Source organism: Lepidochelys olivacea, assembly GCF_965140295.1.
Source record: "Lepidochelys olivacea isolate rLepOli2 genome assembly, chromosome: 1".
NCBI classification, from domain to species: Eukaryota; Metazoa; Chordata; order Testudines; family Cheloniidae; genus Lepidochelys; species Lepidochelys olivacea.
The window spans coordinates 283,376,052-283,402,196 of record NC_140411.1 but is presented as its reverse complement, the minus strand read 5'-3'; the positions used below and the strand labels follow the sequence as shown (position 1 = coordinate 283,402,196).

Below are 26,145 nucleotides of genomic sequence, written 5' to 3'. Positions count from 1 at the left end.
GCGACAATAACTTTATTGCCTCTGCAAACGGTGATCGAAGGGAGGAGGGGAGGGTGGTTAGTTTACAGGGAAGTAGAGTGAACCAAGGGGCGGGGGGTTTCATCAAGGAGAAACAAACAGAACTTTCACACTGTAGCCTGGCCAGTCATGAAACTGGTTTTCAAAGCTTCTCTAATGCGCCCCGCACACTCCTGTGCTCTTCTAATCGCCCTGGTGTCTGGCTGTGCATAACCAGTGGCCAGGTGATTTGCCTCAACCTCTCACCCCGCCATAAATGTCTCCCCCTTACTCTCACAGAGATTGTGGAGAGCACAGCAAGCAGTAATAACAATGGGAATATTGGTTTCGCTGTGGTCTAACCAAGTCAGTAAACTGCGCCAGCGCGCTTTTAAACGTCCAAAGGCACATTCTACCACCATTCTGCCCTTGCTCAGCCAGTAGTTGAACAGCTCCTGACTACTGTCCAGGCTGCCTGTGTATGGCTTCATGAGCCATGACATTAAGGGGTAGGCTGGGTCCCCAAGGATAGCTATAGGCATTTCAACATCCCCAATGGTTATTTTCTGGTCTGGGAAAAGAGTCCCTTCCTGCAGCTTTTGCAACAGACCAGAGTTCCTGAAGATCATAGAATCATAGAATCATAGAATATCAGGGTTGGAAGGGACCCCTGAAGGTCATCTAGTCCAACCCCCTGCTCAAAGCAGGACCAATTCCCAGTTAAATCATCCCAGCCAGGGCTTTGTCAAGCCTGACCTTAAAAACCTCTAAGGAAGGAGATTCTACCACCTCCCTAGGTAACGCATTCCAGTGTTTCACCACCCTCTTAGTGAAAAAGTTTTTCCTAATATCCAATCTAAACCTCCCCCACTGCAACTTGAGACCATTACTCCTCGTTCTGTCATCTGCTACCATTGAGAACAGTCTAGAGCCATCCTCTTTGGAACCCCCTTTCAGGTAGTTGAAAGCAGCTATCAAATCCCCCCTCATTCTTCTCTTCTGCAGGCTAAACAATCCCAGCTCCCTCAGCCTCTCCTCATAACTCATGTGTTCCAGTCCCCTAATCATTTTTGTTGCCCTTCGCTGGACTCTCTCCAATTTATCCACATCCTTCTTGAAGTGTGGGGCCCAAAACTGGACACAGTACTCCAGATGAGGCCTCACCAATGTCGAATAGATGTGAGTGTTGGGGACAGTGGGGCATGGCCACTAGATAACTCGAGGGGATGGAAGACCACGAGTGTCGATGAAGCCCCCTCGCACTAGGCCCAGGTGTCCTTGCCCTCCCCCCCCCACCTGGAGGCACTTGCAGCAGCTCCGTGTACTAGGCCCAAGTGTCCTTGGCCCCCCCGCCTGGAGGCAGTTATGCTGAGAATCTGCAACAATATGTTGCAGAGTCAGACTGCCTGAAACTAAGCAAGGCCACACAGGGGAGATATGGAAGAACAATGCTGAGTAAAGCAGCTTTATGTATAGTTTAACAAATGATACAGAGAACCAGGGAACTAGCTGGGAACTGGATTGGCTGGCTATATGGATACTTAGGGCAGCTTGCTATTGGATAAGTATGCTGGGAAAAAGGATGTATAAAAGCCTGTATAATTTCCTGCTCTGGGTACAGGATTTGAGATTCAAATCTCCCTGTACCTTTTTGAAGCTTCAAATAAACTTTTCTGCTTCTCCACCCCGTTGTGATTATTGGGTGTAGCACACCGGGTAGCGAACCAACTCAAGCTGTTGTTCAGCCTCTCGGCACTGGGTGCCGGCAACACGAGCATCATGTACCTTTCCCGGCCATCCCACGTTGATGTTGGTGAAACGTCCCTTGTGCTCCACCGGTGCTTGCAGCACTATTGAAAAGTACCCCTTGCGGTTTATGTACTCGGCGGCTTGGTGCTCCGGTGCCAAGATAGGGATATGGGTTCCGTCTATGGCCCCACCACAGTTAGGGAATCCCATTGCAGCAAAGCCATCCGCTATGACCTGCACATTTCCCAGCGTCACTACCCTTGATATCAGCAGATCTTTGATTGCACTGGCTACTTGCATCACAGCAGCCCCCACAGTAGATTTGCCCACTCTAAATTGATTACCGACTGACCGGTAGCTGTCTGGCGTTGCAAGCTTCCACAGGGCTACTGCCACTCGCTTCTCAACTGTGAGAGCTGCTCTCATCTTGGTATTCATGCGCTTCAGGGCAGGGGAAAGCAAGTCACAAAGTTCCATGAAAGTGTCCTTACATATGCAAAAGTTTCGCAGCCACTGGGAATCATCCCAGACCTGCAACACTATGCAGTCTCACCAGTCTGTGCTTGTTTCCCGGGCCCAGAATCGGCGTTCCACAGCATGAACCTGCCCCATTAGCACCATGATGCCCACATTGCCAGGGCCCGTGCTTTGAGAGAAGTCTGTGTCCATGTCCTCATCACTCTCGTCACCGCGCTGATGTCGCCTACTCTCCCAGTTTCACTTTGGCAGGTTCATGAGTGTGGTGTTTAATGTGCTCCTAATTGCCAAAGTGATCTGAGTGGGCTCTATGCTTGCCGTGGTATGGCATCTGCACAGAAAAAAGGCGCGGAACGATTGTCTGCTGTTGCTCTGAAGGAAGGAGGGGCGACTGACGACATGGCTTACAGGGTTGGCTTACAGGGAACTAAAATCAACAAAGGGGGTGGCTTTACATCAAGAAGAAACAAAAACAACTGTCACACAGAATGGCCACCTCAAGGATTGAGCTCAAAACGCTGGGTTTAGCAGGCCAATGCTCCACCCAGTAAGCTATCCCTCCCTCTGGTATTTAAGGCAGGACTGAATCTCCATTAAAGTTTTCAAGGTGCCCCTGGCAGACCTCACCAAAATGATTGTTGGCCGTTGATTTCATGGAGGGAGGGAGGAGCAAATGAATACAAAACAAATCTGGTCTATTTCTTGTTTTGATCCACTCCATCCATCTTTCACATCTTTGGCTGGCAGCAGACGTTGCAGGAGGACTGCAAGCCATCCACATCTCCTGGCTGCTCGGCAGAAGATGGTGCAATAGGACTGCTAGCCATCCTCATCTCCTGCCTGCTCACCCTAAAATGGCACAATAGGACTGCCTGCAGGACTAAAGAGAATGACCTGGTCGAGTCACTCCTAATTTAGTCCCTGCACCCATGTCTGCCCAGGCGCTCCTGACTGACCTTACCAAGGCAGCCAGGAGCATCTCGGACATGATGACAATGGTTTACAGACCTATTGCACCATCTGCTGCCACAAGGCAATGGGTTGCTGTTGCTGTGTAGCAATGCAGTACCATGTCTGCTAGCACCCAGGAGACATACGGTAACAGTGAGCTGAGCGGGCTCCATGCTTGCCGTGGTATGGCGTCTGCACAGGTAACTCAGGAAAAAGGCGCGAAACGATTGTCTGCCCTTGCTTTCACAGAGGGGGGATGGAGAGAGGGCCTGATGAGATGTACCCAGAACCAACCGCGACAATGTTTTTTGCCCCATCAGGCATTGGGATCTCAACCCAGAATTCCAATGGGCAGCGGAGACTGCGGGAACTGTGGGATAACTACCCACAGTGCAACACTCCGGAAGTCGACGCTAGCCTCGGTACTGTGGAAGCACTCTGCCGAGTTAATGCACTTAATGCACTTAGAGCATTTTGTGTGGGGACACACACAATCGACTATATAAAAACGATTTCCAAAAAAACGACTTCTATAAATTCGACCTAATTTCGTAGTGTAGACATACCCTTAGTTTCAGTCTGCTCTGGGCTGCTCAGCCAAGACATTGGGCCATCCAGACTTTTATCCACAAAGCTGCTGCTTTTAATTTTCCCTTCTTATTAAAAGAGCTAAATCAGGGGATATTTACCGTTCCTGCTCTAATTACCTTTTTTTACTTCAGAAAGCAGAGTTAAAAGCACAGTACAGGTGATAAGCTACTGCAATTTGCATTTCTGATCTTTCATATGAAAACTAAAATTCAGTTCTTTGTAGTGGAGTTGGACCAGAGTTAATGTTCCTCACACCACATTTACTCTTGTTAAACTTGTTATCTTTTTCAATTAAAAAGAAAAACTTAAAATTGGTAAGGACTCAGGAAAAAAATCCACTATTGAATCCTCTGGGAATACTAGCAGGGTTTTTTTGCTACATACAGTCAGTCATAACTCACAGGTTTATTGCATACTACAAACATTTGTTCCCAATGCAGGCTACTAGTTCACATTCCCTTAAATGCTGGGGTCCCAATTTTGCACCAACTGGAATCAATGGCAAAACTCTCATTGACATTAATGATAACAAGATCAGGCTGCAGGTTAAGCAATCAACTTGTTCTTTTGCAATTAAAAAAATGGAAAACTCAACAGAAAGTGAAATGCTTTAGCTGATTTAACAAATATAGCAAGTTTTCTACATTCCTGCACATTAAAAATATATTGCAGAATTGCTGCTGACCTTGACTCATTATGGAAGAAGAAAATGCAAGCGACTGACTGCCCCATCTCACATTAAGCTTCTTTGCAGGTAACATGTCTATAATTGTTTTAGGTGAGTCTCTGGGTGAATGCTAATGTATAATACCTTGCATTGTTTGCCTACACCCGCCTATTAACACATATTGTGATTCACCAATTTAACACAGAGAAACAATCCACAACCTTCTGTGTTCACATAGCCCTTTGTGAGAAAGAGGCGTCTTGGGCTACTGCCATATTCTCATTTTTTGGGCTGGGGGAAAGGCAGTTAATGGCTAATAAGCATGCACAACAATATGATTGCAGTTGCATGGCAACGAAAACAGACAGCAGAATATGGGAGCACTGCGATGAAACACATGAGCGTGTGAGCATACATTCAGGTACAGGGAGAGGACTCCCTGCTGGATTAATATGAATGCTTTGTTAATATCTTTGATAACCAGGTGCATGTAGGAATGTAGTTTCAATGTTAGTACTAATTATTTAGGCTGGACCATTATGCTTTTAATAAGAACAGATTTAATTTTTTTATTAAAGCTAATATTAAAAAAAATATCTAATACATAAGTTGGGAAAAGAGTGTCTGTACACATCTGGGTATAGTGCTTAGATTATCCACAAATAAAGTTAGTTTTTAAACGTCATATGATACATAGAGTATATAATCAGCAATAACCCAAATTTAGGTGAATTGATTTAACAATACAGTTTAGATATTAGAATCTGAATACTCGAGTACATCACTCATGAAAAGTTATACGGAGATTTGGTTGTGGAAAGCAAAATATATCAATGAGTGGAGATTGTCCTTCAGTAATTGAGAGTTAGGTAGGTTTTCTAGTTAGAAAATATAATCCATGAGGAAAGTATTTGTTACTTTCCTGACTGCGCTTCTCAGCAACCCACCCGCTTTGAAAATGATGGGCTATATGCAGGTGGCTGACTTTAAAAAAAAAAAAAGTGTTTAGTTTTATAACTATAGCTGTCACATAGACACTAGTGCCATCTCGTGGAGAACAAGGGCAAGAATATTGCGTGGTTGCTAGAGGGATGGGATGGACCAGCATAATTAATGCACAATCTGTCATCTCACTAAAAGTTCAATTTCTACATTCCAGAGGAGCTGCATATAGATGTGCTGCATGCACGGACAAGGTGGGATGCACAACCATGTATTAGAAAGCCATGGCCCACTCACTCAGGTGCATGGGCTTCACTGTGTAGGTTCCAGGGGGCAGTCCATGGCCTGGCCTCCTTGCCACTTCCTTTTCCATGATTTGCTCCCCAGGAGCAAGGGGGACCTGCAAAATGCTGGGACTGCTCCTGTGGAATGCCTTGGTACAACTGTGCCGAGGATTGGGGTGGCTTCTGGGTAGGCCCCTTCTACCATCCTGCACGGGCTGTGCAAGAGCCACTCGTCAACTGAGGGACTGATTTAGACAGCAGAGCGTTTATTTAGTGGAGGTGATGCACAAGATGGAAAAACCCATCTTCAGTCTCAGACTAGGGGACAGATTTTGACTCCTGATGTGGCCCTTAGATGCTGTTCTGGCTGCATATAGCAACCATGCAGCTGGTTGTGGGGGGAATTCCCTCAGCATAAGTATAGTATAGGGCTGCTGTCAGGCGCCCTACACCGCCTGCCCCTCAACCTGCAGTGTTGGGGGCAAGGGGTTGGAGTGGAGGAGGGAGCAGGGTAGTAAAGCAGAGTTCTGTAGTGACTCTGAGGATGCTCTAACTTACGCTAGGGCTTGTTCCTGTCCCTGGAGCATCCCAGAATCAAGGTACAAAAGTGAAGTAAAACTTTCTGGAGGCACAGAATTGGACCCTGAGTTTGGAGGGTTTTTTCTAAAAGTTAGGAAAAAAAATCCTATTATTTTACTTGAAAATAGCACATTTGGTACAGAAGTAGAAAAGAATAACACAAGGGAGCTCCTGATGCCATATAATAATACCTAGGTCTTACATAGCATATTTCATCAGTAGATTTCAAAGCCCTTCACAAAGGTCGGTCTCATCATCCCCATTTTCCAGATACGGAAGCTGAGGCACAGAGAGGAGAAATGACTTGCCCAGGGTCATGCAGCAGGCCAGTGACTGAGGCAGGAATCAGAGTAGCAGCCGTGTTAGTCTGCATTTGCAAAAAGAAAAGGAGTACTTGTGGCACCTTAGAGACTAACCAATTTATTTAAGCATAAGCTTTTGTGAGCTACAGCTCACTAGCTGAAGATCACAAAAGCTTATGCTTAAATAAATTGGTTAGTCTCTAAGGTGCCACAAGTACTCCTTTTCTTTTTGAGGCAGGAATACAACCCAGGTCTCCAGAATTCCATGCAGTTTAAGGCTATGGCTACGCTACAGCCTAAGTTGACGTTAATTATGTCATTAAGAGGTGTGAATTAGCCACGCCCCTGAGCGACATACTTATGCTGACTTAGGTGCCAGTGTGGACAGTGCTATGTTGGTGTGAGAGCTTCTCCCACCAACAGGGCTACCGCCGCTCACAGGTGCTGGAGTAATTAAGCAGACAGGAGAGTTCTTTCTCATCGGCTTAGAGCAGCTACAATAGAGAGTTTACAGCAGCACCCAGGATGACACTCTTGAAAGCAGGGGACAGAGCATCCTTGTCTATGGAGTGACATAGCAGGAGACTAGGCTGAATCCACACCTGACCATGCATCAGAGCATGTTAGTGTAAGCGGATTCTGGATGAGCTCTCCCCTGACATCTAGTGGTGAGCTGTGGAAAAAGATTTCAGAAGCGGATCTTGTTTGCATGGACACACCCACCCTGCCTAGGTGCTCAGAATGATGGGATTGCGTGTCCAAATGATCACTTGTGGCTGGTGTTGGATCCCCGGACTCCTGGAGCAGAAGTCATAAAGGGCTGTTATCCTTGTTGTGTGAACTGAGGGCGGCTGGCAGAGAGGCGTGGCAAAGAAGCTGGTGGAGAGGGCCAGGGTAGACCCCCCGCAGAGGCATGGCAATCAGCTGTTAGGGCGATGAGCGAGTGCCTGAGCTGTGCAGGGTGGGAGGTGAACTCTGTGGACGAACCTCTGAACTCTGGGGCCACACTGGCCAAGGACAGCAACTGTGAGTGGGGTACAGAGAAGGAATGGGCATGTTAAAGGGATTTTTGGGTTGCTGGACTTAAGAACTTGAGGGGAAAAGGACGCTGCCCAACTTACTTGGGGGTGGATCTTTTGCTCATGGTTTATGTTTATGAACCCTAGTTGCAGCGTTTTCCCAAATTAATGCTGAGTTGCTTCCCTCCTTTTATTAAAAGTTTTTGCTACACTAAGACTCTGTGCTTGCGAGAGGGGAAGCATTGCCTCTTAGAGGTGCCCAGGGGGTGAGTGTAATTGTCCCATGTCACTGGGTGGGGGCTCGAGCCAGTTTTGTGTTGTATTGTTGAAAAGGAACCCCTAGAACCCTGAACCCGGCCCTTGTTGCTGCTGGCTCCACCTGGTAGAAGGGTTACATTACAAAACTTGTCTCTTTTGTAATAGCTAAGTCAAGGCATTACAGCAGCAAAGAACACATGGTGTGAGACTCAGGACTAAGTTTCTGAGAGGCATAGCCCAGAATTTGCAGTTGAGGGAGGCTAAGATGGCTTTAAGCCATTCTTGAGCCCTGCTGATTCTGAGCTACTCTGGAAGCCAGAACAACTCTAGCATAATTTAGAGAGACCCTCAAAGCAGTTTGTTGTTTGACTATGGCACCAGCACTGCCCAGAATCTCTGCAGCATGTGCCATGGCCCTAGCCTGACACTCCCCTCTGGCCCATAGCCCCTTAACATACCTGCCTTATGAGGGAGTTTTTGAAGGACAGCTTGTGGCTGTCTCCCTCAATTTCTGTACTGGGACTTTTAGAGCATCAGGATTTCCTCCGCACTCTGAACTCTAGGGTACAGATGTGGGGACCTGCATGAAAGACCCCCTAAGCTTATTTCTACCAACTTAGGTTAAAACTTCCCCAAGGCACAAATTCTTTGCTTTTGGATGGTACGCTGCCACCACCAAGTGATTTAACAAAGAATCAGGGAAAGGACCACTTGGAGTTTCTATTCCCCCAAAATATCCCCCCAAGCTCTTACACCCCCTTTCCTGCGGAGGCTTGAGAATAATATCCTAACCAATTGGTTACAAAGTGATCACAGAACCAAACCTCTGGGTCTTAGGACAATAGAGAAATCAGTCAGGTTCTTAAAAGAAGGATTTTATTTAATTTAAAAAAAAAAAAAAGAAAAAAGGTAAAAAATCACCTCTGTAAGTTCAGAATAGAAAATAACTTTACAGGGTAACAAAAGATTCAAAAACACAGTAGAACTTCCTCTAGGCTTAGTTTCAAAGTTACACACAAAAAAAAGGAATAAACCTCCCTCCAGCAAAGGAAAAATTCACAAGCAGAACAAAAGATAATCTAACACACCTTGCCTGGCTTTTACTTACAATTTTTGTAACATGAGAAAAGAAAAGGAGTATTTGTGGCACCTTGGAGACTAACCAATTTATTTGAGCATGAGCTTTCGTGAGCTACAGCTCACTTCATCGGATGCATACTGTATGCACACAGTATGCATCCGATGAAGTGAGCTGTAGCTCACGAAAGCTCATGCTCAAATAAATTGGTTAGTCTCTAAGGTGCCACAAGTACTCCTTTTCTTTTTGCGAATACAGACTAACACGGCTGTTACTCTGAAACCTGTAATATGAGAGACTTTTAGCATGGTTTATAGGAGAAGGAGTTTTATGACCTGATACTTCTCTGCTTCCCAAGAGAACACACAAAACAAAGCCTCCCTCCCCCCCCCAAGATTTGAAAGTATCTTCTTTCCGCATTGGTCCTTTTGGTCAGGTGCCAACCAGGTTATCTGAGCTTCTTAACCCCTTACAGGTAGGAGGGAATTCTAGGCTACCCTTGGCTGTATAGTTATGACAGAGCCCCTTTGCACTATTCTGGGGCTTTTACTCCGTATACAGGGGCCAAAGAAGAGGTGAGAATCTCACCCATGGTAAGGAAAGCTGCAGACCCTGGAAGCCACTCTGAGGTGCTCTGTGTGGATCTCAGTTACTGTATTTGGTGCTCAGATGCTAAAGTGATGAGCAACCTGGATACATTTTAGATAGATAAAAGCAAAAAAAAAAAACTCCTCCACCATGGCTGTGTTTTTTTTTTTTTTTTTTTAAGTTCTTTTATTATTTTGTAAAGTTTTAAGATTTTTCTAAAAGGTATTAAAAAAACGCAACGCAACAACAGTGTGCTTGTAGTACAGTTATACGCAGGTAGCTACAAAGAACATCACTAGATAAGAGGAAAAGGAGGAAGTGATGTCGAACCAGTGAAGAACAGTTACAAGCAGCAATAAAATTAATATCTATATAAAACTAGCAGTGCAATGATACAAAGAGGAAGTAGCTTTACATTAAAAATACAGCTTTTTAAATACAGAAATAGCACCTTTTACAAAAGAAATTGAGAAATGTAAACCTGGTAGGTAGATTCAAGTATATAAATTATACACCCCCCTCCCCACCCCCACCCCCCAAACACTTGTACCAGAGCATAAAGGTTTCACAAACCCTGCACAATATCGTGCACGTGCACTTTCCTCAGTGCAAATTCCAATCCTGCTTCTCTTTCGCGGTTTTGCTGATTTGTTTCACTGAACACAATGGAAGAGGAAGTATAGACTGCCATTGCCTCGACTACCACAAATAGGCCTGCTGCACTTGATTTGGGGTAACTGCTGCAAGTTCTTCTGCAGGTAGCATGGTTTGAGAGGTTATTTTACACTCCACAGTGGTCTCGCTCCTGCTCCTATTTACCTGGGTGAGAGTTTTGCCATTGACATAAATGGGACAGCATCAAGCCTCCTAGCAACCCTTGCACTCTCTGTATATTACAAAAGCTAAGTAGGCCTGATTCTGCTCTCACCATAATTAGTCTAACTCCACTGACTTCAATAGAGTTATGCCTGATTGGCATTGGTGAAAATGAGATCAGAATCAGGCCCAGTGTTTTAATGAAAAGTCAACATGTGGAAGTAGATATTGGAAACTGAAGATTTTCTGTCCCTGTTTGTTTAAGAATAATTAGGTCAGTCATGAAACAGAACGCCCTTACTGACAAAATGAGATGGGCTTTGCAATGATGATTTAACTGTGGAGTAAAAAGGCTTAATATTTTAGATCACTCCTCCTCCTTCCAGACTGCCATTTCACTAACATGCTGCTCACAAGTACAGGAGCAAACAGATTGTACGGAGAATCTGCACTAGTCTCACAATCTGGAACAACAGCAGTCTGTTTCAGGCCTGAACAGGTTCTGACTTGTACTAGCTGAGGAAGAATCACAGCATCAGTAGCTGCAATTATGCTTGGCACTATTAATGTTAGCTACAGACTTCATTTCACTTTGGAAAGCAATTTATAATTGGGTGTGTAAGAAAAAAAATGAATCAAATACAATCATGTAAACTTGCAAAACTGTAGTGTAAAAAATAAAACAAGTTTTGACAGTGGTAAGGTTTCCCTTCCCCACACCTGAAATTTTCTGTTATAATTCTCCTCTCAAGTTGTTTTTGTTTTTCAAAAGGGATTAAAATACTCCCTCTTTATAAGGCTGTTATTGGTCTACTTCTAACATAAGGCCACCGTACTCCCACTTCCAGCTCCACTAAAATTCATTCTTAAATTCCATATTGTAAGGACACATTTCCTTATAAAAAAAACCCCACAAGAACATCTTTCACTCCCAAGACTGGAGAAGTAGCACACTAGACTGTCTGCTCTCAAGGGAGCAATACCAGTAAACACACAACATTCTCACTGCATGAAAGAAGAGCTGATGTGGCTACCCATATTTCTGATAAAAACTCAAAACAACATGATAATATTAAAAAAGACTGAAAAAATACAATTGCAGACTAAGTTTGTGAAAATATCTCAAATCAGTACTAACCATTACATTATTTCCACTCTTTGAGGACTCTGAATGCTAAGTGTGACATATGCCTTTCTTTATTCCTACCTTCCCTCCAGGAATAAAGGTAACTACCTCCCCCTCTTTCCAAATTCATGACTCCTGCTCATTGATATTCTCTTTCTACAATTTAGCCATATATGTGCCTAAATGCAAACCCTCTCATTTTTCAAGTGTATTCAAACATGCCATTCATGGGGGACCGTCCCTGTTCTTAATCTCCAGCCATATTAAAACGTAGTTGGATAATTATTCTTTCTAATGAGAGTTACCAAAACCCCCTATTGTCACTGGTGAACAGTTATGCACACGAGTATTCCCTTTGGAAACTGGATCTAATCTTGTGAGTAACTGCTCATCACTGTAATCTGGCTTTAGAGAGAGATTCTAGACCATATATTTCAACTGGAGATGAAATCTTAATACACACATTTCAAAGGTTCACTATTCCCAAATTAGTCAGATTGTGTTATTTAGGAACCAGCTTCTGGACTATTTGTCAATTAACTTGTACATGTTGCCCAGTAAAAGACACAAGACAAGGACTAATACAGTTCATTAACACAACTACCAACAAAAGTTAAGATTCACAGTTATTTTGGTCTTAATATTTTTCATATGTATACATTCATCCATACTGTAAGTTTATTAGGCTTTTGTAAAACAAGTGCAGGGAAAACTGTACAACAGCCAATTAATATTCAAGTAGTCGTACCCTGAGAAAATCTGTTATTTTGAGGCTGCAAAAATTTTGCACTAAATCCCATTCCAATGTACAAAATAAATAACAAGAGGCTGCATTGCTGAGGCAGAACTTGACAGATTGGAACCCAGCAAGCCACTGCTTTTACAACTGCAGGAGGTTATCGTTTTTTACCACAGATTTACTCAGGGTAAGTAGAGGACATGTAAAAAACACTCACCCTAGATAAGTGCTAGACAGCTCATTTAAAAACCACCACCCAAACAAACAAGAAAAAACAAAAAAGCTCCATGAGACTCCAGTAAGTCTGTTTGCATCTCCTCACAACAATATGATATTTTTCAAATTAAAACCACAAATGCAATTTGATGCTCACATTGCTGCACCGTGCACAAAGTTTGAACCCTAACTAGTATTAAATGAGCAATTAATAAAGATATTTCAGTGATAGGGATGATTCATGAAAGAGAAAGTTAAAGAACTAGTGGGCAAATACACAACAGGGAAGTGTGCCAATAGGGATGATATTTTAACATGCTCCTCTTGTTATGCGATAGCTGCTTCTTTTGTAACAACTATGAAGTCATATTACACTATGACCACACCTTTGCAATGAGCTGGATTAGTCACTGCCACTACTGGAGATTTCTAGTCTTCTCTGAACAGAACTGGCATTTCTGGTTTGGTTGCCTTCGTTTTTCTTCCATGCAATTGGATCTCCAAGGCTGCCGGGAGTTTTGAAAAATGCTTCGTGATGTGTAGGACGAATGCTCTTCGGAGTAAGTGGGGTTGATGATGGCTAGTTATAAAAATGAAACAAAGCAACTCAGAAGTGTCTTATCCAAAAGTGAGAACACACAAAAGTGAGAATTTCAAACCAGGTGTCTAAAATTAGGCTCCTAAATTCATATTTACACAACTGAAAAAAACAAAATCAGACAAATTCAGTTTAAAGTGCCTGCCCTACCTCACTGTCAGGTGCCCAATATGGATTTTAGGTGCCTAGTGCTAGACATCTGGTTTGAAAACTTTAGCGAGAGCTTTATAACACAATCCTTTTCCTTGGATATGCAGCCTATCACTCTTTTTAGTGGTTATATTGTGATTGATTTTTGAATTCTCTGTTACAACAACATTTTTCATAAGTTTGCAAACATCCAAAAATATTATTTATTTTTAATGGCCCGGCCATTCCCCAGTAGCGAAATAATAATTTTAAAAGAGTAAAACTAAAGCAAAAACAAGCATAGTGGATATGAGAAGCAGGTAGTGATGTACTACAAGTAGGGCTCCATGTCTGTCACGAAAGTCACAGATTCCATGACTTTCCGTGACTTCTGCAGCAGTCAGTGTGGCTGACCCCAGGGCCACCCAAGCAGCTGGCTCTGGAGCCAGTGTTCAAGTGGCCCCAAGGGCAGCCACACTTACTGCTGCTGGAGTGGCCCCGGGGCCAGCTGCACTGGCTGCTGCTGGAGCGGCTCTGAGGCCAGCCACACTAGCCACTACTTGGGCAGCCCTGGGCAGCTGGCCCCAGGGACTACCTGAGCAGCGGTCCCTGGGTAGCCAGAGAAGCCACTGCTCATTGGCCCTTGGTAGCTGGTGTCCCTGGCCTCAGGGCACTCCCCCCGCACAGCAGTGGCCCCTAGCTCCTCTCTCAGTAGCAATACCCCCTCCCCCCCGAGATTTAGTCAGGGGTATTTATAGTTTGTTTATTGCTTACTGACCATAACCTGTCCATGACTTTTACTAAAAATACCTGTGACTAAATTGTAGCTTTAACTATAATGAATGCAGTTTGATCTCATTTATAGAGCTAAACACAGCTGATTTCCTCCCCATTCTGAATTTGTATTTGTGATTTCTTTACCTAAGAAAAATCACAAACACTGTGTTAATGGCATTAGTGTTAACGCTAGGTTGCAATCAGTGGTGAGCTGGTTCGCACCAGTTCGCTGGAACTGGTTGTTAAATTTAGAAGCCCTTTTGGCTGGTCGTTAGGGACAACCAGTTCTAAAAGTGGCACCTTAGGTGCCAATTCCGTGGGTGCTCCGGGGCTGGAGCACCCACGGGGAAAATTTGGTGGGTGCAGAGCAGACACCAGCAGCTCCCTGCCTGGCCCCAGCTCACCTCACCTCCACTCCGCCTCCTCCCCTGAACACACTGCCCCACTCTGCTTCTCTGCCCCTCCCGGTTTCCCGCGAATCAGCTGTTCGTGCAGAAAACCTAGGAGGACTGAGAAGCAAGCGGCGGCTTCGCGCTCAGGCCCAAAGAGGCGGAGAGGAGCTGGGGGCGTGAGGAGGGCCACCCGCGCTGCAGCAGGTAACCCGGGGGGCGTGCAGGGGAACCGCTCCCCGCCCCAGCTCACCTCTGCCTCCCTGGGCCTGAGCGCGAAGCCACCGCCTGCTTCTCAGCCCTCCCAGGCTTCCAGCACAAACAGCTGATTCGCAGGAAGCTGGGGGAGGGGGCGGAAAAGCAGAGCGGGGCGGTGCGTTCAGGGAAGGAGGTGGAGCGGAGGTGAGCTGGGGCTGGGAGCTGCCAGTGGGTGGGGGCTCGGCACGGAGTCAGTGCCTAAGACACCACTTTTGATGTGATCAGTGGAAGGAGCGGCTGCTCCCTCCCAGCTAGGCTACCCGCCCCTAGGAGCCAGAGGGACCTGCCAGATGCTTCCTGGGAGCCGCCCCAGGTAAGCCCCACCGGGACTTCCCACCTCGTCCCTCAGCAGGTCCCTCTGGCTCTTAGGGGCAGGGCAGGGTGGGCACCCACTACAGTGGCCCACGAGACCCTCCTGCCTGGTTCTGGGGGCAGTCAGGGGACAGGGCAGAGGGGTGGATGCGGCAGGGGTCCTGGGGGGTGGGAGGGGTGGGGTCAATATTTAACCACAATGGTAACCACTGCACCAGGGTTTGTTATCCTCTCACTTTGAGACAGAGGAACACACACACTCTGAAGCTGAGTAAATAACTCCAAAACCAATTCACTTTCATTCAGTCTCAGCCACTTGACCCCAGGATTGCACTTTTGTATAGCTTCCCTTTAATTAATTCCTCACCTGTTGCAGTTTCAGAAGGGTGACTGGAGGCCCCGTACAAACTGGGGATTCCAGTTTAACGGTGCGGCAAGATCTTCCAAATATAGGGCTCAAATGTACCGCAGAAGGAACCGGCTGCTGTGGATCCACTGAAGGTATTTTGGAGGTCTTCGGAGTAACCATTGCTGTGGTGCCAATACAGACGGGCGTTGTCGACGTTAGGCCAGGCATGCTGAAATTCGTGGACGCAGTGTTTGGAAGAGAGCCAGGAGGAGCAGAAGAAAGCGGCCCGGTGATTGCTGGAGAACAGAGAAGAGGGAAGGGTGCCAAGGATGTAGACGGCACTACCACACAGGGAACACCAAGAGATGGTAACTGGCTTGCAGGCAGACCAACAGCACCAGGGGGTTGGTTTGCAGAAAACAGGAAGTTAAAACCACTTAATCCTAAACCAAAAAAAAAAAAAAAAAGAGAGCAAATTAAGGAATTAATGCAGTTTGCTAATTGACATTAACCATACTACACAGTTATTCAGTAAAAGGGAGAAGGCAGAAAGTAAAGTTGTTTAGGAAAAAGGTAATATGAAGGTTATAAACAGCCCGAGAGAGCTGCTCAATCTCTCTAAATTTGTTATACTCCCACCTTTCCTCTCATCTTCCTTTTATAGTTTTCTCTCTTTAGATTGCCAACATCTGTAATGCACCAAGCACCATTTGCTGTTACAGAAATAACAAAAGAACCATAAGCTGCACCCTGTATACACAAGCTTAGTACTTGTTTCCCCACTAATAGAAATAATTGACTGAACTACTTAAAAAAACAAAACAACTTATACACAACTTTAAAGTAGGGCTGTCAATTAATTGCAGTTAACTCAAGTGATTAACTCAAAATAAAATTAATGATTAATAAATTAGCCATTTTAATAGCATTGTTAAACAATAATAGAATACCAATTTAAATGTATTATAAATATTTTTGGATGTTTTTCTGTTTTCAAATATATTGATTTCAATTACAGCAGAGAATACAAAGTGTACAGTGCTCATTTTATATTATTTTTTATTACAAATATTTGCACTGTAATAAAGAAATAGTATTTTTCAGTTCACCTCATACAAGTTCTATAGTGCAATATCTTTATTGTGAAAGTGCAACTTACAAATGTAGATTTGTTTTTGTTACATAACTGCACTCAAAAATAAAACAATGTAAAACTTTAGAGCCTGCAAGTCCTCTCAGACCTACTTCTTGTTCAGCCAATCGCTCAGACAAACAAGTTTGTTTACATTTATAGGGTGCTACCTGTAATTCCCCACCCTGTCAGGCACTTTCACGATAAAGAGATTGCACTACAGTACTTTTATGAGGTAAATTGAAAAATACTATTTCTTTTGTTTATCCATTTTTACAGTGCAAATATTTGTAATAAAAAATATAAAGTACACTTTGTATTCTGTGTAGTAACTGAAATCAATATTTGAAAATGTAGAAAATATCCAAAAATATTTAAATAAATGGTATTCTATTATTAACAGTGTGATGAAAACTGTGACTAATCGTGATTTTTTAAAAATCTTGCGATTAATTTTTGTAATCTTTTGACAGCCCTACTTTAAAGAAATAACAAATTTATAAAAATCCACTTGTTAAGGGCCCAATCAAACTAACTGCAGTCAATGGAAAGACTTTCATTGTTTTCAATAGGATCTGAACTACCTTCATCAACCTTTCAAAGTAAGATCCCCAGCCCATAAGTTGCTCCACGTAGGGGAACCCCTGCATCCATGTGGAGCTCTAGTGTCTTTGACTCAGTGTCACAATGGGACTAAATTCCAAGAGAGCAACCTCTCCATTCCACAGCAGCTTACTCTGTTGCCATAAAATCCTCTTCCCTAGACTTCACTCAGGTGCCTGGAAAGGGGAAAGCTTGTAACTGTCTTTAGGAGAGCAACTCAACTCCCTGGACCTCAGTTGCTGCACTGTTCTCCAGACTGCTGAACTCACCAGCCTAATCTTCTAGTTCTCCACACTCTTGGCTACAAGCTGGACTTCAGCTCTGGCTCCCTGCTGTCTAGCTCCATGGACCAAAGCATGCATTGTAATGCAAGTAACTACCCCTTGTGCCACCTGCAAACTGCTTCTGGCAGGGCAGGGAGCCAGAAAACAAGAATTTACGTGCCTGGCAATAACAATAGGACAAATTCTGCAGCAGCAAATTCCATGACTGTGGAATCCACAAAGCCCTGCTTGAGATGCGTGAGGCAGTTCTCACCTGCTAGAGCTATTATTTCAGGCTCATGAAGACACCAAACACTAAGGCTACATCTATACTACAAGCGCTACAGTGGCACAGCTGCAGCTACACTGCTGTAGTGTAGACACTACAGTGACAAAAGGGGTTTTTCTGTCACGGTCATAAATCCATCTGCTCAGGAGGTGGTAGCTAGGTTGACCTAGTTGTGCCTGCCGTGGGGGTTAGGTTGCCCTAACTACATCACCAGACATACATTCTCCTTTTCAAGGTTCTCTTTACAACCGTAAGGGCTAAAACATTAAAAAAAAATAAATAAAAAGCAGCTCTGGTGCCAAAGAACAGGACTGTTGTGATGGATAACATGCGTTACTTTAGGAATACGGGAAGCCCTCGTTATTCACTGTAATCCATATTTAGGTACCTAAATAAAAGTGTACTGGTTTTGAGAGAGTTGCTGAGTACAAGCAGCTCCCATTGACTTCACTGGGATTGTGGGTGGTCAGGTTTTCTGAAATTCAGGTCACTTTTATTTAGGTGCCCAAATCTGGATTTAAGAACCTCACTTAAGATGCCTAAATTTTCAAGTTTAGGCCTCATCGTTTAGTCATAATGTATCCCTGTGAATCTGTATAGTCCTTACCTGCAGCTGGCTGCACATAGAGATACTGTGGAAAGAAGGGTTGTTTGGTATTTTCTTGAGAGATGTGCTCTTTTCCCTGTGAGGAATCTTCAAGGTCTCTGTTCCGAGATTGCTTTTCCTGCTCCTGAGAATCTAAAGGTTTAGTTGTATCCTCTTCTGCAGCCTCATCAGCAGCAGGAGTTCCTAAGTCAAGATGAAAAGCTCCTAGATGCACATTAGAGGCACAGCTGCTTCCCAGGGGATGTTCTACATCAGGTGGCTCAAAAGGTTTCTGAGCAAAAACAGAATTAGGAAGGAAGAGTCCAAATTAAAATAGTGTATGAGGTACCATCTCTCAGATACTTTCCTTGACTGAAGAGTGAAATTCACCCAGGTGCAGAGGGCCAGCACAAGGCCTATGCACCACTTAAGTCATGGTTTGAGGGCTGCACAGTGCACGGGCCATCTGCACAGGGCTAAATTTCACCTTAAAGGCTTAGACTTATTAAATAGATGTAGTTCTCTTGCAGAAATACCCCTGAAGTGGGGTGTTTTTTTTTTTTTTATGTGAAGGAAAAACTCAACAAGGATTGTAGATCCCTTGTAGATGCCCCAGACAACTCAGATACAAACAATGACGTGAGGCCAGGACCTGCCCCCTACTTCAGCACCTGAAGTGGACTCTGAATGTGATCCTCCTCCCTTTGTAGAAAGTGGCTCATTGGCCTCCAAGGCCCCCATCCTCTCCCCAGCCACTCATCCTGCTTAGGGGAGAAGTTGGCCTGGGAGAACAGAGAGGGAGGCAAGACAGGGAAGAGGGGAAGATGCATATCACCTCCCCTATGGCTCTGTAGAATGAGCCATGCTGCCAAGGTGAATCCTGCTGGGACAAGAGCTGGTGTGGAGGAACAATGTCTCCTGTGGAACTGCCAGGTTTGGAGGCAGCTCCAGTGACAGGACAATGTGGAGAGGAATCCTGACAGATTTCTTCCCCTCCTGAAGGTTTTTCTGTGGTAGGGAGTGAGCTAGGCATTGGCTCTGTGCAACAGGTGATCCGTGCCTCATTGTGAGGCAGTCATTTTTCACCAGAGGCACAGCACACATCTTCCAATTAATGCTTCACCAAATGTATTTCTCCCTGCCCCTGATTATACTTGTGCGGGGAGGTGGCATTTGTTTCTCTAAATAGGTATCTGCAGTGAATGTTTATCTGCAGAAAAGACTATTTCAAGTAACACAAGTATCTTTCCCCTGCTCTCAGCCTTAGCAACAAAGTTGGGTGTCAATTAAATGCACTTCCCTACCTTGGGTAGCACCAATGAGAGGGGAACATCACTCTGCTCCATAGTCTTCCTTTTAGCAGCTGGCTCTATGCTGGCTGCAGGCGTGGAGAGAGATGCACACTTCTGGGAACTACGCTTGTGACAGTTAACAGCACATACAGCAGCTTGTGGCTTTAGGGGTGAGGCCTGCCCCTCAGGGCTTCTGTTGCACTTTTCTCCTGCAGTTGGAAGGTTCTCCGTTGACAGACTTTCCTGAGGACTGCCACATAGCATGAAGAGAGATGCAGAGGGGAGGTAAACAAAAGGCTGGTTGGGGAGCAGAGCAGGTTTCCCATTCTCTGTTTTGGAGGCTGCCAAAGTGGGAATCTGCAAAACTTGGCCATTCATACCATTTGGCAGAGAGAAGTGTGACATGTCTGAGTGAGCAACAGGAAACACTGGGTGAGGTAAGGGGTTAAAGCAAAAATCAGAGTCCCCAGGATCCGGAAGAACAGAGAAAGGAGAGATCATGGCTGGGTTCCTTGATGAATTTAAGATTGTTTCAGTGGCACAAATTTTACTCCTAAAAGATGTAAGGAAAAGAGGGGGGAAAAAAGTGTTTAGTTCAGAATGACATCCCCATAAACCACCCTTAAAATAAAACAGTGAGGCTCTCTGGGATTGTGTGTGGAGACTACCTGACAGAATATAGTAATTATCCAACACTTTATCAGTCACTTAACATATCATGTCAAACCACAGAGAAGCTGACTCACAGATTCTTTTGCTGTGCTACCATTCAGTTCTTTCAATAAGTGCTAGCAGGGAGATACAAGATGCACCCACATATTAAGGGCTCCATGCTATTCTCACCTACGTTAGCAGAGGGTGTTTGGAATTTGGCAGTGGAGCAGAACAGCTCTGTAGCATGCTTACCCCTTTCCTCCAAAGAAGCCTCTCTGTGGGGTTTAACTTCCAGCCTTTTAGATGGGGAGGAAACAGTAGCTCTCATTAGCATATTCTGGCTCCAAATTAATGAGTAAAGTCAGTATTAACTTGCATGGAGAGTTGATCAAAAACCCCAAAAGATTTGTCGTTTTGTTAAAAATATTTTGTTTCATCTCTTAGCTATTAAAAACTTTCCCCCTTTTTCCATTGGAAAAAATGAGGGTTTTTTTTTTGTTTGTTTGTTTTTTAAAAAAGGGGAGAGGAAGAATTATTTCTTCACAATTGCAAGATGGAAATTCTGTTTTTTGTTTCAAAATTTCAACAAGCTCTACTTGTACAGGTTGCACTTCCACAAGTCCAAAAACCCCCGTAAAGGTTCTGGATTCAGCAGCCAGTGTGTGCATGGGCTATTTTTAAGAACCATGCTGATACAGGGCTGGGAACCAGTACAGAGGCACTGCGGCCCAAAGTCACAGTAGAAGTTAGGTGGCTCAATACCTTTGTGACTCTGGGCCTGGGCCTGCCAGTGGATGGCCCAAGCCTATTCGTAGCTCATCTGAAACTGGTTAAGGGAATTGAACCCCCACAACCGTGACGAAAGAATGAAGGAGTACAAATTCAGTTTTCTTGCCCCACTGAGGTGGAAAAAGCTCATGGTTAAGGCTACGATTTAGTCACGGTCCATGACCTGTCCATGACTTATACTATAAATACTCCTGACTAAATCTTGGGGGGGAAGGGCCACTGCTGGGAGGGAGGGGCACCAGACCCAGCCCACCAGCTACCAGGGGCCGCCAAGCAGTGGCTGCTCTGGCCACCCCTGGGACCGCTGCTGTGGGGGAGCTGCTGCTCGGCAGGGGGGGAGGGGGAGGAGGAGGTGCTGCCCGATGGTTAGGGGAGGAGGGCCAGGAGCAACATTTGCCAGGGCCTGCTGCCGGGGGCTGCTGAGCAGCAGCTGCTCCAGCTGCCTCCAGCACTGCTGCTCAGGTGGTCCCCAGGGCCAGATGCCAGGGGCTGCTTTAGCAGTGGCTGTTGCGGCTGGCTGCGGGGCCACCTGAGCAGCTGGCCCTGGGGTTAGCCACAATGGCTGCTGCAGAAGTCAGATGTCGCAGAATCTGTGACTTCTGCAACCTCCGTGACAGACATGGAGCCCTACTCACTGTAGGAGAACTTGTAGCCCTAAGCGTCCAATAAATATATTGCATGAAAATTTCAAAACACTCCAGGGGATTTATACATATATAGTCCATTAACTGTATAGGAAGATGTGCCTAATTCCCCATGACTGCTTTGAAAATCTCAATAGCTGTTTTATTTCTCTATTAAAAGTGACGCATGTTGGTGTGAATCTTTTACATGCACCTGGGAGAACAAAAGCCACCCGGAGAGCCAATTTCTATTCTCTAATGGAAGTCACTGGAAATTATAGATCTCCATCTCAAGTACAGACCTTGACCTTAAATTAAAATGCACAGGGCAGGGAACTGTGCAGACTTCAAGTTTTAAGACCCAACTTACTTTGTATCCTTTTCCATCTTCTGTCTGCAGACAGCTGCTAGATTTATCATTTTGGAGCAGTATTCATCTGAACCTACAATGCAAGCTGAAAGAACAATGGGACATTGAATTAAATTACAGATTTACTAAGCACATTTTCATATTGGTAATACAAAGAATGGAAAGCAGTTTTTCTACCAAGGCATGTTTTTATAACATTCACTATTTGGTTTGAGCAGCACCTCTGAAGAGCGGAGCACCCTCAATGCCTTGCAAGAATCACCTCAGCATCATGCAGGCTTGGGACAGTTGACAGGGAATTCTGGAAGGACCTGCAATTGCTTTATAACTTTACAATTCTAAGTTGTGAAAGTGCTATAAACTGGATTGTTACAGTAAACTCCATTTTACCAGGAACGAAACAATAAAAATCTGTTCTCTTTCTATTTAAAGAATCTTAATCTGACTGTGCCAAATTTCAACAGAAGAAATAGCACCATACTTTCAGTGTTTAGAGAACAGAAAATGTACTGAAAAATAAAAGCACTGCTCCAAGGCTGAAAGTGACTGTTAGTGGCAGACACAATGGGTTAGGAAAGAGCAAAAATTCTTGGTAGTTACCTTGCCTTTCCCTATGTGGGCTGTTGGGTTCAGAGCTGACCTTCCTTTTGATCCCTTCAGAAGGCTGAACAGTGTTAAATGAAGCATGCCGTGCAAGCCTCTGTTTTCCATTAGCATAGGTTTGATGTTGGGCACACACCCCTCTTTTCAGTTCTGGTAAAGCAGCAGATGTTGGAACATCAGTTCTCAGTTCATCTAAAGGAATTGGTTTTTGTAAAGTTATCACCTGAAGGACACCTGTTGTCATGGCAGCTTCTGCCCTGTCGTGGAGCTTTGCTACAGACACAGCAGAAGAAAACCCCTTTAAACCCTGTACTATTCTAACACCACAAAACTATGTCAGAGCTAGCAGACAAGACAAGGTCCCCCATACCCACTCCAGGACTGTATATAGCTCAGATCCTGGGCTACATCTAAGCTCTACTTGGAGCAGCTGCAGGGAGTAAAATGGGAAGATGGGGAAAAGTATCATTAACATGAACTCTTACTTCTCCTTTATCCTAGGGTTGGCCTGCCCTAAAATAAAGCGGCATAAGGGTTCTACTTTGAGCTGTCTCCCAGGGGCATGTCTGGGAGTCAAGGATCACCAGGAGGTAGGCACACCATGGTCATGCCCTTTATCTCCCAAAACAAACCCCTCCATGTCAGGGGACAGGAGGCAAAGGAGCAGCTCTGCACCACCCAGGTGATTCCCTATGTAGGGGGAACAGTCAGCTGCCTATTTAGCACTATTTAGCACCACTGGATGAGCCAGAATGTGGCCCTAAGGACCTGATTTTCCACTGCTTTGCACCTTAAACTAGTGTAACATGCAAAAAAACAAAAAAACCCAAATGTATCCATAAATATCTCCACTCTCACGTTCTGGCAGGGATTTTAAAGGCTGCCTAGATAGGTGACCTACATTAGGAAATCAGACACTACACATTTATGGGTACAGAAGGTAATGAATTCTGATTCACTCTTCAACTAGAAAACAATCACATAAAATTTGGGAAAGAGCAGGGTGGTTTAAATTTTTTTTGATTGTTTTGAAGAAAAACAATTTTTTATTTAAATTGGATTCTGTTATTTAAATTATAAGGTTTTTCTTTTTAAAAATAAACCAGTTTAAAAAGAAATCAGATATGAATACAAACTATGTAAAGGCCTTAACTTATTATAATCTCTTAAATAAAAAATGAAATATGCTGAATCCATGAGCCTCTATCAAAAAAAACCCAACCAACCAACCAAAAACAATGAAAGGCTGCTTTTCTATAAAAAGAAAGAATCAGGGAAAAACAAATTAACTTTTGAGGTCTGGCTTTATAAATTTGGCACACTAGGTCATGTACTGTATTAAGGGCTTATTTTGTTTAATAAAAATAAATGTTATATGAGGTTGTGTGCTTAATTAAATTCCAGTTACCATCATAATGCAGCTTGACACAAATCATGAGCACAAAGTTAATTATGTAGTAAATAAGCAATATATTATTCACCATTTTCTAACACACTAAAAATGTACAATTAATAAATAAGAGTCTGACAATATTAAGCTATATAATTGCTTATATAAATGTATATAGTTATTGTGTACCCTCCTAGGTAGCCAAAAAAAAATTCAAAATTGAATGTAAAGGCTCTATTTAGCTATAAATCAACATATTTTAACGGTTATATTAACCAGTGAGAATGTACCTTTCTTTAGAAAATAGCTGAAGTACAAATGGAAAATTATTAAAACCGCTTATTTAAACTGAGGCTTTCCACTTAGTGATTTAAATCAATCTACTTTGGAAGAAAGTTCCAGAAAAATACATAAAAACAAACAGACAGCCCTCCTCCTCCCAACCACCAACTACACAAATTACCACTATTTCCACTGAATTCCACAGGCCCAATCCATTTGAAGGCTGGTTTGCGACCCCTTTCTTCTGTGACATGCACTTTCTTTATGAGCCCTAGGCTGGTCAGAACGTTGGCGATATCATACAGTCTTCGTACCTTTGCTGGAAGGTAAACAAAAGTGTAAAGAAATATACTGTAAATATGCCTGTACAACAGTGGTCCCCAAACTGTGCAGCACACTCCCCTGGGGGGCCCAGAGGAATTTTTTTTTTGGGGGAGGGGGGGCAAGATGGGCCCAGGTCAACCCCCATGGGGGTCAGGGCGGAAGCGTCACCCAGCTCCACTCTGTCCTCAGCCACAGCTTCGGCCCTGGCCTCGACCCCGAGTCCCAGGCTCCTCTCCCGGCCGTGGCTCCCAGCTCCAGACCCCTGCACAGCTCAGCTCTTGGCCATGGCCTCTGAGGGGAGGACAGGTTGGATTATGGGTAAGGAGGGGGCACAACAGAAAAAGTTTGGGGACCACTGCTGTACAAGATAATGAATTTCTGCCATAATGTCAAGGTAACTTTTGGAAATAGGTTAAAAGGAAGTACGTCAGTTTATTCAGAAGTCACTTTGGAAAAGCATCCTCTCTTCCTTCTGTCCAATGGATGCATTCCCCAGTAAGAGCAGAACTGCTTGATAAAAATGTTTCATCCCATCCTGAAGGCAGCAGCATAGGAGAAAACTCACATCAATCCATTTTTTGTTTTTATAATCCCTTCAACTCCAACGGATTGAATGATGATGTAGCTGGATGACAACACCCATAAATTGTGCAGCTGAATGCTTCTTCTCCCCCCATCCCCGCCCCCCCATATCTGAATATTCAGGGCAGGGGTAAGTTTTATATATAGTTAAAAAACCCTTAATCACAGATGATTCTATCCATGTTGTCTGAGATGGGGGAAAAAAAAAATCTCAGATATCAAACTGAATATGCCTCCATTTCCCTGCTGACTGATGATTAATCCATTTCTTAACAGTGATACTCACTTTTAAACTTGCTGTGATCCGCTGCATCCTGGCTTTCTTCTATCAGTATTTTTGCTGCTATGTCAAGAGTGACTATCTTGGTTTTGGAAACAAGGAACAGCATGACAAACTTTTGGCTCATAATCCGCAATGACTTGTCCTTTCTGCTGTTTGCAGATGCTGCGTTACAAACGAAACACGAGTCTCTTAACATATGTCATCTATTACAGACAAGAAAGCATTAAGAAGGTTTCTCATGTACAACAAGGATAAAGTGTTTCCTTGTTGGAAAGCATAAATCTTTTTACAGGCAGCAAATAATTATGTAAGGCAGATGGACATCAGCATTTTAGCCGTCTTCAAAAGGTAATAAAAATTAAAGCGTAAAGAATTGGTTTTAATTGTTATGGAGTCTGGGCCTGATTCCCTGCTCCATTGCAGTATAACTGTTGAGTGCCATGGAGTTTATACCAACATTTGACCAGTGTAACAGAGTGAAAGATCTGGCCCTCTGTTATAGAAAAGGACAAAGCACTATTTACCAGTCAGAAGGGGACGGGGAGAAGAGAGAAACAAAATGTTTGACAAAGTCCTTCACAAAAGGCTGTTATGGAAACTAGAGGGACAAGGTGGGTGAGGGAATCTTTTATTGGACCAACTTCTGTTGGTGGGAGAAACAAGCTTTCAAGCTTACACAGAACTCTTCTTCAGGTCTTGGAAATTTACTCAGAGCGTCACAGCTACGTACAAGGTGGAGCAAATTGTTTAACATACCGTATATACTCGTTCATAAGCTGAATGTTTTTAGTAAAAAAGGGAAGCACTAGAGAAGGGGGTCGGCTTATGAACGGATATAGAGAGGGGGAGAGGTGGGACACAGCCCCTCCCCCAACAGAGGGGGCAAGGA

General features: G+C 44.1%; 1 protein-coding gene across 2 annotated transcripts in view; it reads right to left on the bottom strand.

Annotated features, from left to right (window-relative positions):
- Nucleotides 1–10,023: 10,023 nt before the first annotated feature.
- The window catches only part of E2F7 (E2F transcription factor 7), a 30,050-nt gene continuing 13,928 nt past the window's right edge, over nt 10,024–26,145 (bottom strand). For both annotated transcript variants that reach the window (XM_084609939.1, XM_084609938.1), the window contains exons 6-13: nt 25,260–25,418; nt 24,249–24,386; nt 22,393–22,587; nt 21,793–21,877; nt 19,369–19,909; nt 18,086–18,356; nt 15,210–15,634; nt 10,024–12,959 (exon numbers count right to left, since the gene is read on the bottom strand). In XM_084609939.1, the coding sequence (XP_084466065.1) occupies nt 12,783–12,959; nt 15,210–15,634; nt 18,086–18,356; nt 19,369–19,909; nt 21,793–21,877; nt 22,393–22,587; nt 24,249–24,386; nt 25,260–25,418 (1,991 nt within the window). In that variant the 3' untranslated portion in view covers nt 10,024–12,782. The remainder of the gene's footprint in view (nt 12,960–15,209; nt 15,635–18,085; nt 18,357–19,368; nt 19,910–21,792; nt 21,878–22,392; nt 22,588–24,248; nt 24,387–25,259; nt 25,419–26,145) is intronic.